Source organism: Plasmodium malariae (assembly GCF_900090045.1).
Source record: "Plasmodium malariae genome assembly, chromosome: 9".
Classification (NCBI taxonomy): domain Eukaryota; phylum Apicomplexa; class Aconoidasida; order Haemosporida; family Plasmodiidae; genus Plasmodium; species Plasmodium malariae.
Window position 1 is genome coordinate 1,870,001 of NC_041783.1, and position 12,185 is coordinate 1,882,185.

Below are 12,185 nucleotides of genomic sequence, written 5' to 3' on the forward strand. Positions count from 1 at the left end.
TTTTAAAATGCATTTATCATAAACACCTTATGAAAAAAGAATTCTGCGATTAAAATTAGGAATATAACACATTCATAAAATAAAATTTATTGTTTTTAATATGCATTTTATGTGTTTCATCTGTTTCATGTGTTCTTCAGGATTTTGCATGTTTTATATATATATTATTATTTATTTTTTAATAAATCTATAAATTTATTCAAGGTAAAAATGTATCAGATTTCTATGTTTTAAAAATTTATTATTATGTAACAATTTTTTTATGTAATAAAAAAAAAAAAAAAAAAAAAAAACCTAGAATGAACAATATTTTTTAGAGCTTACTAAAAAGGGAGGGGTAATGCAAAAAAAAAAAATAAAATACATAATACACATATTTTTTTATACATGAACAAAAATATTTATGATAAATTACTTTTAGTTTTAAACTAATTTCACAATTTTTGTAGATGTAAATAAAATTTACATTTTTATGATTTATAAATTTTAAAATAACAATGTAGTAGGTGTTAAATATCAAAAAAAATAAAGGAACAAAAAAAAAAAAAATAAAATAAAAATAAAAATAAAAATAAAAACAAAAACTTACATTTATGTATTTTAATATATTCATAATGCATATATATAGGATTAGTTCAATAAATAAACAGAAATATAAAAACGAACACATTTACAACTTTTATAAACATGCATGCAGGTCTCTCCACCTATTCATTGTTTTTAATAGCATTAAAAAAAAAAAATTGAACCGTATTTTATTTTTTTCTGTGCTTTGAAAATTTAAAAATGTTAACGAAATGATCTAAAAAAAAAAAAGGTACTAGTATCCGAACTGTTTTCACTTGCATATATACATAACATATATATATTATATATACATTTATATTTTTTTTTTTTAAAAGAAAAAATGTATTGCATTATTATTATTATTATTAATATTAATTTTACCATTTTTAGAAAAATCTTGTTCAACTTATTGCAAAAATTATAAAAATATTGAAAATATGTATAATATAGCACATATATATATTTGTATATATAAATTAAGAAAGTTCTTTTTATTCCATTTGAACAAAGATTTAATATATCATTATTATATCTGTTCATATCTGAATTTTTTTATTTTTTCCATGTATGCCTATATACATGCTTATTTTGTAAGTGTATAAAAAGAAAAAAAAGAAAATATATAATAAATCTTCACAGAGTTTAACTCCCCTTTTTTAAGAAAAAATTATGAACAGTTAAGGACAGATTTGTGCAAAAATTCTTGAGCTTTCTTCTTCAGAAAAAGTAGGAATAATTCATGAGAAAGTACGAAATGCAAGAGTGAGAAATATGAAAACGTGAAAAGCATAATATTTTAAATTATCAACAGAAAAATAGCATTTTTAAATTTTGGCTTATGAAATATTTCATGAATAATAAATATTTATGTATACATATATGTATACACACATATATATATATATATAATGTATATACATATTTATACATTGTACATAAATTGTGTTTTTCATTTTTTTTTATTTTATATAGCCAAATAGGGGAATAAAAAAAACAAAAATAATATAATATAAATGAATGTAAAAAAATCTATTTTTAAGAAGTAGAAGGATATTATTGTGCATGTTCTTGGATATTATACATTTGCACAGTTTATTGTATATATATGAATGATGAAATTTATAGTATGTAAAGAATATACATAGATATATACCATAATACTTCATTAAAATAGGAATAATATTCATTTCTTGTTTTTTTCATATATTTAAAAAAAGGGAAAAAATGATAGGGATAATACCACATATAACACAAAAATAACAACATAATATATGGTGTACAGCTATATAAATTTAATATTTCATAGAATTGCATATGCATTAAAAATTTTCTAGTTTTATTTTCCTACAAATTTTTTTAAATAATATGAATTGTTAAGGTTACTTATATTACTTTAATGTAATTATTTTCTGAACATGTTAGAAAAATACTATTTTTGCTTAAAAAAAAAAAATATATATATATCCTGTTTTACTATTAGTAATTTTAATAATTTTCAAAGGACTCATTAAATTAAAAAAATTGCGACTTACCAATTAGGTATACGTTAATATTAAAAATATGGTTATATTTGCAAGGTTTTATTTCTTGTAACTTTTTTTGATATTTCAAATTCTTAATTTGAAATGTAAAAATAAATGCATAAAAATAAGGAAAAAATAAACAAAAAATATACTCTTATTAATGTATATAATATAGGATATACGTAAAAGAAACAATGTAATTATCCTTTTTTTTCCAAATACCTTTTTAACCTTTTCTTTATATTATAACTGTATTTTTATTTTATTTTTTTATTTATATAAGAATTATTTATTTGTTTAATATAATGATTAAAAGATGATTAGTATTACCAAATGAGCATAATAAAAAAAGATCAAACAGCATGTTTCGCAGATGACTGTTACTATCTACTAAAAAAGGATAAAACAGATAAGTTTTGTACATGCACATTTATATATTAATATATTTATATGTATATTAATGTATATATGTATGTATGCATGTGTAAACACATTTTAGTCTTAATGTAGAAGAATATGTATACATCTTGGGTAACTTGGAAAAAAAAATTTTTTTATTAGCAAGAGAAAATATGCTTTATAAAAAATTAAATAAAATGAAAAATTTGTAAAGGTGAAAATAGATATTTCGTTATTATGCGCTGCATATGTGTATATGTTAAATGCAACTAACGGTATGAACATATAGTGCTACTTTAACTGTTCTTATTAGTGAATACAAAAAGGATTACAGTAAGAGATCGTGTTTACATTTTTTGTTCTAGTAGCTTATTTTTATTTGTAACTTCTTTCTGAATGGCCATTTGAAGTGCTACTAAAAAATCTTGGAGAGAAATGAAGGCGTTTTGTTGATTATTAATTGTCGAATTATAAAAGCGTAGGGTCTGAAAAAAAATTTCACCATATAAATTATAACAAAAAAAAAAAAAAAAAATTATAATAATAAATCAAATAAAGTAAAAAATAAAATAATATAACATAGCGTATTCAGTGTAAGTCTAGCTCATCAATTTAGTAACTCATATACGTATGTGCTTTAGGAAGATATTCTTCTATAATTGCAAATATTGCTTTAAAAACAGGCAGGTAACTAATATGTATTCATAAATATACGTGTTTAAACATACATACATATATATATATATATATATATATATATATATATATATATATGTATGTGTTTGTATTTATAAGTGCATATTTTTTATTACGGCTTGACAAAAATAGGCATACGCTTGAAAAGGTATTCTTCTTAAACATCGCCCACTAAAGCCTTTACTCATCTTAGAACATTTCACTAATTCATATCCGTAACTAATAAGAATATGAAAAGGAAATAAGCACGATTCATTGATTTACAGTTAAAAAATAATTTATTATTTATTATTTTTATTTATTATTTTTATTTATTATTTTATTTTTATTTATTTATTTATTTATTTTATTTATTTTTTTTTTTTTTGTTACAATTTAAGTATTACTTGTATTCGTCCTTTGCTTTATCCTTTTCATTCTACAAAATAAAATGAAAAAGTTGAATATATGGGGAAGTGAAATGGGTGCGTAGCGGCGTAGTAAAAACGAATAATAAAAATTAGCTTGCAAAGGAGTTATCAAAGGAGTAGGTCAAACGTGTTAGAAATATGCGGATGTAAAACGAATCAAGAGAGACTAATGTAGGAGCTAGTAAAATGCCTACTTTCAGCAACTTTTGAATTCTTTGATAACTCGGTATTTTCGATGAAAAGCAAACTATTCCTTTCTCTATCTGTATAAATGTAAACCGATAGATACATGAATGAGAATAACGAAAAAAAAATAAAAAAAATATAAATAAATTGAATAAAATTTTATTAATAAAAGAATTAATGAAATAAAGAACTAAAGAATTAAAGAATAAACGAATCAAAGAATGAGCGAATTGAAGAACGAGCGAATGCAAAGATGAAAATACATTTGTACATATCATAACAACTAACAGATATTATATTTGCAAAATGTTACTAATTCGCCTATGCAGTCCTTGTATATTTCATATCTGCATTCTTCATTGGGTAATCCTATGAACTGTTTGAGGTCTACTCGATCAATGAAAGCATCATCAATCATTTCTTCAAGAATAACGTATGTATGGGCATATGAGTACATGTGGGTATAAGTGCATATATACATTTATGCGCGCCCAAAAGACTCCATTTCATCAATTGGCCATTAAACCCACTTACCAGATATATTAGACGTCGTCAACAACAAGGTGTTATGGTAATACTTTAAAGAGTCTATTTGAGTTAACAAGGTATTAACAACTCTTATACTATCTGATGGCTCTGTGCTTCCCATAGATCTTTTCCTATCTGCGGACAAACTCTCTACTTCGTCTATTAGTAAACATATAAAAATATCATTTTCTTCATAATCGTTGATTATTTTTTTAATCTTATTAAACAATTTTAACACTTGCTTTCCCGATTCACTGAACCATTTTGAAAATAGCGTATGCGCGTTCAACTCGATCAAAATGCCTTCGAAAGAAAAAAAAAAAAAAAAAAAAAGTACCCAAATGGAAGAAGTGCAAGAAATGCATAAATAGATAAAATGGATAAACACAAATATTGTGTAAATACAAATATTGCATAAGTGCAATAACTGCGTAAATGAAAAAATTGTAAAACTTGCAAAAATTGCGAAAATTGCAAAACTCGCAAAAACTTAGTTTATCCCTGTTCATGCATCCTTATGACTTATCACGGCACACAGGAAAACACAGTTGTGCGGCAGATCGGCCCTTTCGAATTTAACCTGTGGTATATATGTTAGAAAGTCGAATACAAATTTTATTAGCTAACGCTTTGCATAAGGACGTTTTGCCAGTTCCTGGTGGGCCATATAGCAATACAAGATGATTATAATTTATTAAATTAGAATCAATTTTTTTGGTAGCAAACAACATTAATGCAGATACATATTCTAATAAATCTCTTTTAATATTTTCTTCATAATATAAAGTATCCCATAATTTATGGAAACGTAAATGTGGTAATATATATTGAGAATATATAGGTATGTCTTTTTTTTCTTCTTCTTCATTTTCACTTGTTTCGTTAAATTGTTCTTCTATAAAATCATCATTTTTGTAATAGGTTACTACATTTACTATACAACAAAAATTTGGCAATATGATTGGATCTTCTTCCATTGAAGATATAGATTTTTCCCCTATCACAGGTACAGTAAATAATATATTAGGTGATTTCATTTTCTCTTTATTTTTTATTTCGTTATATGTAGGAGAGCAGTAAACGACATTTTGTGGGACAGCTATAGAACTAACTAGAGAGCTAGTACTAGGTCTATTTGAAAGATTTTCTTTTTTTTTTGTTAAGGGTAAATTGGTATCATTATTTGAACTGTAATAAGTCAACGGATCTGGTAATAAATTAATTTCATGTTCATAATTTTTGTAATTCACTCGATCTGGTAATAAAGCAATTTCATGTTCATAATTATTGTAATTTGCTTGATCTGGCATTAAATTATTCGCATTGTCATAATTATCGCAATTTCTCCAACTTGGTATTAAATTATTTGTTTCGTTTTCCTTTTTTGTACAATTTAATTTATCATTTATATTTAGATTGTAATGTGAATTATTTACATCATATACTGAGTAATATGTACTGTATAATTCCCCATACATATCACTGTCATAACTCCCATTGTATTCTTTTACTATTTTTATAGGTATAGCTGGCTCAATAACTATATAATCACAATATTTATTTAATAAGTCACATATTATTTTATTTGGATCATGTCGACCTAACGTTATAGTTATTCCTAAGGAAAGTAGCCATTTATGTGCTGCAGTTTTTATCATTTCATGTGATACATCTTTTTCGTTCTTTAAACAAATTTCGCAGCATAATGGAATCCTTTTCTCTTCATTCAGATTCATTTTTGCGTTAAAAGGGGAATTTAAAGTAAATCATTATAACTATTTGTGAATAGTATGACAATACAAGTCTGATACTTCAAGTATGATACTTCAAATGTGATACTTCAAATGTGATATTGCAGGTTAGATATTGCAAATTTGACTTTCTTCAGTATTGTTATGTCCACTTTTATGCTCTACAGTTTTATGTCGTTTCTGGTACTTTTCTTTCTTTCTTTCTTTTTTTTTTTTTTTTTTTCTTTAATTAGATTATTATTGATAAATATATATACACTACATCACAAAAAAAAAAAAAAAAAAAAAAAAAAAAGTAAGTCTATTTATACGATTTTATTTACACATTTCGTGTATTATTAAAAAGATTCTGTGTATTTACGTATATCACCTAGGGCAAACAATAAAATAAATTTTATTCAGCTTATTTCATTTTATTTTACTAATATTGAGGAATATCTTTATTTTTTTTTTTGTTATTTTATTTTTCTCTTATTCCACTTCTTCTTCTTCTTCTTCTTCTTCCATTACAGGATAAAATATAATTAAAAGGCAGAATTTATTCGTAAAGTATTGGCAACTTACGGACAATTCGTTTCTTACTAAATTCCACGAACGGTGTATTTTATTTGCACCGTTTGGTATCCGTACATACGTACATACATACGTACGTACGTACACACATACATACATACATATGTACAGAATAAAAAAAAAAAAAAAATGTACATATTTTGGCAAATTCAAGATTTCCTCAAAAATCACATATTTTACAAGCAACATAATTGAAGCAAGAGTTAAATGAGAAAGAATATACACAATTTTTTCATTTATTGTCAATAATTATAAAGAGCAAAAAATTCTGCTAAGTTTTAATAATTAAAAAAAAAAAAAATAGCTTACCATAAAATATGAAAATAAGCTAAAAAGAAACATTAATATTTACGTGTGCAATTTTACACCTCAATACGAGAATGAGCATAAATGATGTTAAGTCATTTTAAGTCTTAATTTGCACAATGTATGACTTAGTGAAAAAATGCATAACTGTGAATATCGTTGACATTGCGGTGAAGATATGTAGATTATGTTTCGTTGTGTTACCTTCTTCTTACTTTTTATTCTGTTCTTTTACAAAAAAAAAAAATTGAAGTTCGCTCTTGTAGAACGAGGATAATTTTGTCTTTTAATATTTATTTTTAAAAGTTCATTTTTAAATGGTCATCTTTAATTTTGAATAAATCTGAACGTTAAGAATTTTTTTTATTTTAAATATAGGACATGATGTCTTAATTTAAATTAAGGTGTTATATAATTTGTGTCATCATACAAATGGTTATAAAAAAAGAGGGAACAATTTGAAATTGGATACCCCCCCCAATAGTTTGATATTTGTTATATTAAAACTTTAACAATATATTTACATACGCATATTTTTTCTATTTCCTGAAATTGCGTCGGAGGAATGCACAAAACGGACATAAACACATACGCACATAATCACATACGCACATAAACACATACGCACATAAACACATACGCACATAAACACATATGCACATAAACACATACGCACATAAACACATACGCACATAAACACATACGCACATAAACACATACGTACATATTTGTATATATTGCCTGTTCCTCCAAATAAAATAAAACAAAATAAAAAATAACATATACTATGAAGTTAGTCGAAAATGTCTGCTCTCAAGTACTATAAAAAAAGTTATGAACGAGGAATATTTTTTTATGAACAGATATACTTTTTTTGTAAAGGAAATATAATACAGCTTCTTCCTCATTCCCTATTTCTCATTCCTCATTCCTCATTCCCTATTTCTCATTCCTCATTCCTCATTCCCTATTTCTCATTCCTCATTCCTCATTCATCATTCATCATTCCTTATTCCTTATTCATCATTCCTTATTCATCATTCCTCATTCCTCATTCCTCATTCATCATTCCTCATTCCTTATTCATCATTCCTTATTCATTCTTTCTAATTTTTCCCTATTTTCCTTTTTTTTAAAATAAAATTTAAGGGCCTTTTGTGCAAAATGAGGTGAAGGCAATTTTATATCGTTGAGGCATAATGAGAATTTGATTTTACTATTTAGCAAAGTACCTTGTTTATTTTATTTTATTTTATTTAATTATTTTATTTTTATATTTTTATTATATATTTTTAATTTATTCTTTTATTTTATTCTTTTATTTTATTTTTGTATTTCATTTTTGTATTTCATTTTTGTATTTCATTTTATTATTTCATTTTATTATTTTATTTTATTTTATTTTATTTTTTTATATTTTTTTACAGTTGCCAAAAGGATAACAGATAAATAAGGAAAAACAGCTTTTCTCACAATGATATTATACTGATCAATCTGGTTCATTTTTTTTTTTTTTTTTTGAGCTTTACTTTTATATAACCTAGTTCTGATTTATCTTTTCTTTACAACAATTTTGCTCTTGTCAAAAAATGAAAAAACAAAAAAATAGAACAAATCAGAAATAACACACATTTTTTGCAGTTCGATATAATCATTTTTTTTTTTTTTTTTTTTTCCTTTAAGAGTCTTTTAAAAGTTTGTGTACTAATTTAAAAATAGGTTAGTTATAATTAAATATTTGCAAAATTATTTTTTACCCGAACATAGTATGAGCCATGCAAGGAATATCTTGCGCGTACATAAAACTCAAAAATAAAAGACAGGATAAAAAAAAAAAAAAATATATAAAAAATAAAAATATAACAAAAAAGACTGACGGTTAAGCAATCAAGCGATCATGATTAAATGAATGAAAATTTACTTTTCAGCAAAAGTGCTCTCGATGGTAATTTAAAAATTAAACGTGCAGGTTCAAAGAAAAACGCAGAAATAAATTATATATTTAAAAAGAAAATAAGAAAGAAAGAATCGCATTTGAAAAAAAAAAAAAAGAAAAAAAAAGAGTACATAAATTGGAGAAAAGAGCAAATAAGAAATGAAAATTTTGAAAGATTCTATGAAACCATTTGGTATTGATTTACTTGCATCCGATTTTTATTCTTATGATTTAGACAAAGATTTAAAAACATGTCCACAAAAGATGCAGAGGGAGATTTATGCATTAAATAATAATATTGAAAGACAAATGGAGCAGTATATCGACTGTATTGAAACAGACAAGAAAAAGGTATTGCAATACGATGATGATCTGAAGAAAAGTGATAAAAATCTTTCACATGAAGAAAATAGAAGCGAAGATAATGAAATGTTTTCATCAAGAAATACAAGTAAAAGTTTCGATCTAAATCAAAACAATTTAGAAAAAGAGTATTTACCAAAAGACTCGGATAATTTTCAAAGCTTTGATTTAAGTGAATACGATAATCACGACATGAATTATGAGGAAGCAGGAGAACATTTTGAAGATTATAAAATAAATATAAAAACTGAATCACAGCTATCTGTTTATGAAGAAAGCTTTAATCATAATGTAGAATTATGCGAGAACACAGATGAGGAAAATAGTAAACTATGTAATTTTTATGACAGCAAGTGCGTGAAATATAAAGATTTAGAAGAAGTAGAAGTAGAAGAAGTAAAAGAAGTAAAAGAAGTAGAAGAAGTGGAAGAAGCGGAAGAAGTGGAAGAAGTGGAAGAAGCGGAAGAAGTAGAAGAAGTGGAAGAAGTGGAAGAAGTGGAAGAAGCGGAAGAAGTAGAAGAAGTGGAAGAAGTGGAAGAAGTAGAAGAAGTGGAAGAAGTGGAAGAAGTGGAAGAAGCGGAAGAAGTAGAAGAAGTGGAGAAAACCATCCGCTCTTGTTCCTCCTTTATGGGAAGTGGCAATGAAAGTTTGATGAACAAAATGGAAAAAAATTTTGAAGTGGAAAGTTCAAGTAGAAAAGAAACGTGGAAAGAGGGCAAGATAGAGGGACAAGATAAAAAGTGTAAAGTAAAAAGGAGGGAGAATGGCAAAAAAGCAGTAGTAGAAGTAATAGAGAGTGTGAATGGAAAAAATTTGGACAACGATAAAGAAATAGAAGAAGTTAAAGAAATCGAAGAAAGCAAAGAGGATGAAGAAGGAAGCAGTACTCATATTGTTAAAATGAACAGGTTTGTAAACAAATTTAATTTTACATTTAGAAACAAAATGTGCCCCATATCATGCAGTATTGAGAAAGGGGAAGGAGATAAAACAGAAATATACGAAAAAAAGGAATATGAACAGTTGGAAAAAAATACAAATTTTAATGTACATAAAAAAAGTTTAAGAGAAGAAGATAATGAACTAAATTTAAAAAATGGCAAGAAACAAATAATTAAAAGGGGAAAATGGTCTTCTAAAACCATTCCAGTCATGCTTAATAAGGGGATAGAAGATGAACACATCTTTACAGAGTACACACATAATGACTCACATGGCAGTGAGAAATTCGAAAAGAATTATGATTCATTTGATATATGTAGAAAAAAAGAATCAGTTTTTGGTTTATTTGCTTCAGAAAATAATGCAAGAAAAGGTGAGTCACAAGAAGAAGAGGGAGCAAACATATCCATTACAAGGGACTGTAACACCAGTTCAAGTGAAAAAAGGAAAATTCTAGAATCACTCAAAGGTAGCGAACCTGACTACAGAAGCGGAAGTAGTAGAAGCGGAAGTAACAAAAGCGGAAGTAGTAGAAGCGGAAGTAACAAAAGCGGAAGTAGTAGAAGCGGAAGTAGTAGAAGCGGAAGTAGTAGAAGCGGAAGTAACAAAAGCGGAAGTAGCAAAAGCGGAAGTAGCAAAAGCGGAAGTAGCAGCAACGTTAACATTTATGAGAATCATTGTGACTCTTTTGTTAGGAGTAATTCCAAAAAAGTATCAAACAGAAATGCAAATAAATTAAACAAGTTCGTATATGGTGAGAGCTGGACGGTATCAGCAACAAATGGAAGGATGAATTGTAATGTCTACCCAAAATATTCCAGCAGGAATGACAGAAAATATAGCTTTACCAAAAAAACACATAATAATAATCCTAAAAGTCGTATCGATTCGATATTAAGTAGAAAAAATTATTTAGAAAATATGAATCGTTCAAACAATGAGACATCCAAAATTTTACCAATGCATCATAATACATATAATGAAAATTTATACGATCTGAACGATATAAATATGCCGAAAAAAGTAAATAGGAGAACAATAGGGATTCAAATAAATTTTACAAAAAAAAAATTAAATAAAAAGGTTAATACTGAAGAAGAGTCTCTCTCTATATATATTTCAAGTAATAGGAATAAAAAAGAAAAAATGCCTGAGTTTACATTGAAGCCAAAAATCAAGAAAACCAATTTTGATTTTGACGCACTTGTAGTGAAGGATGGTCATGTGTTTCCTCGAAAAAGAGATCTATTAAAGGACATATTTAGTGCGTACAGTTCATTTATAGAGAAACAATAATAGTATAGTGTGATATTACCAAATGAGAAAATTAGAAGTAAAAAAAAAAAAAAGAGGGAATAATTATAGGACAGCGAAAAAATAGAGACAGACAGCACTAAATTCACTCCCTTTATATATACCATTTTGTATGCCATTTTTTGCTAGGCCTAAGACTGTATATTTTGTTTCCATTATTTTATTTGCCTCATTTTGCTGTAGTTTATTTTATTTTATCTTATATTTTTATCTTATATTTTTTTTTTTTTTTTTTTTTTTTTGCCCTTTTTGAGTTCCATTTTCCAGTTTAAGTATATTCCTCACATTAGCTTCACAGCTGTATTATTAGTTATACATAAATAAGTGCGCAAGTATATATTTGCATATATATTAAGCTAGTATGTACATATGTATGTATTACCATGCATGTGCATATATTTCCGCACTGCTCATTTGACACTCCGTGCGTTCACCCTTTTGAATTTTCCAAATTTTCTTTCTTAAATTATTAATTAAATCTTACTTTTAATTTACAAAATTTTAAGAATTCTTCTTTTGCTTTTGCTTTTTCTTTTGCTTTTGCCTTTGCCTTTGCTTTTACGCTTACTTTTGCTCGTACTTTTACTTTTACCTTTACTTTTTTTTTTGTTTTAAATATGCTACCTATGCTGAAAGGATTTACAACTACATAGTTTTTTCTTTTATTGCCCGTATCATATTGTTTATTGTA

At 25.8% G+C, this 12,185-nt stretch overlaps 2 protein-coding genes across 2 annotated transcripts; one reads left to right on the plus strand and one right to left on the minus strand.

Annotated features, from left to right (window-relative positions):
- Nucleotides 1-2,836: 2,836 nt before the first annotated feature.
- Nucleotides 2,837-6,045, minus strand: PmUG01_09048600 (AAA family ATPase, putative; the record flags this gene model as incomplete). The annotated part of the gene is made up of 7 exons (XM_029005192.1): nt 2,837-2,974; nt 3,302-3,404; nt 3,572-3,603; nt 3,790-3,858; nt 4,095-4,201; nt 4,316-4,612; nt 4,890-6,045. 7 exons carry the CDS (start codon nt 6,043-6,045, stop codon nt 2,837-2,839), a joined length of 1,902 nt encoding a protein of 633 aa, XP_028861806.1.
- A 2,989-nt stretch (nt 6,046-9,034) lies between these two features.
- On the plus strand, nt 9,035-11,476 carry PmUG01_09048700 (conserved Plasmodium protein, unknown function; the record flags this gene model as incomplete). Its single annotated transcript, XM_029005193.1, has 1 exon — nt 9,035-11,476. One exon carries the CDS (start codon nt 9,035-9,037, stop codon nt 11,474-11,476), a length of 2,442 nt encoding a protein of 813 aa, XP_028861807.1.
- Between the last annotated feature and the right edge of the window lie 709 nt (nt 11,477-12,185).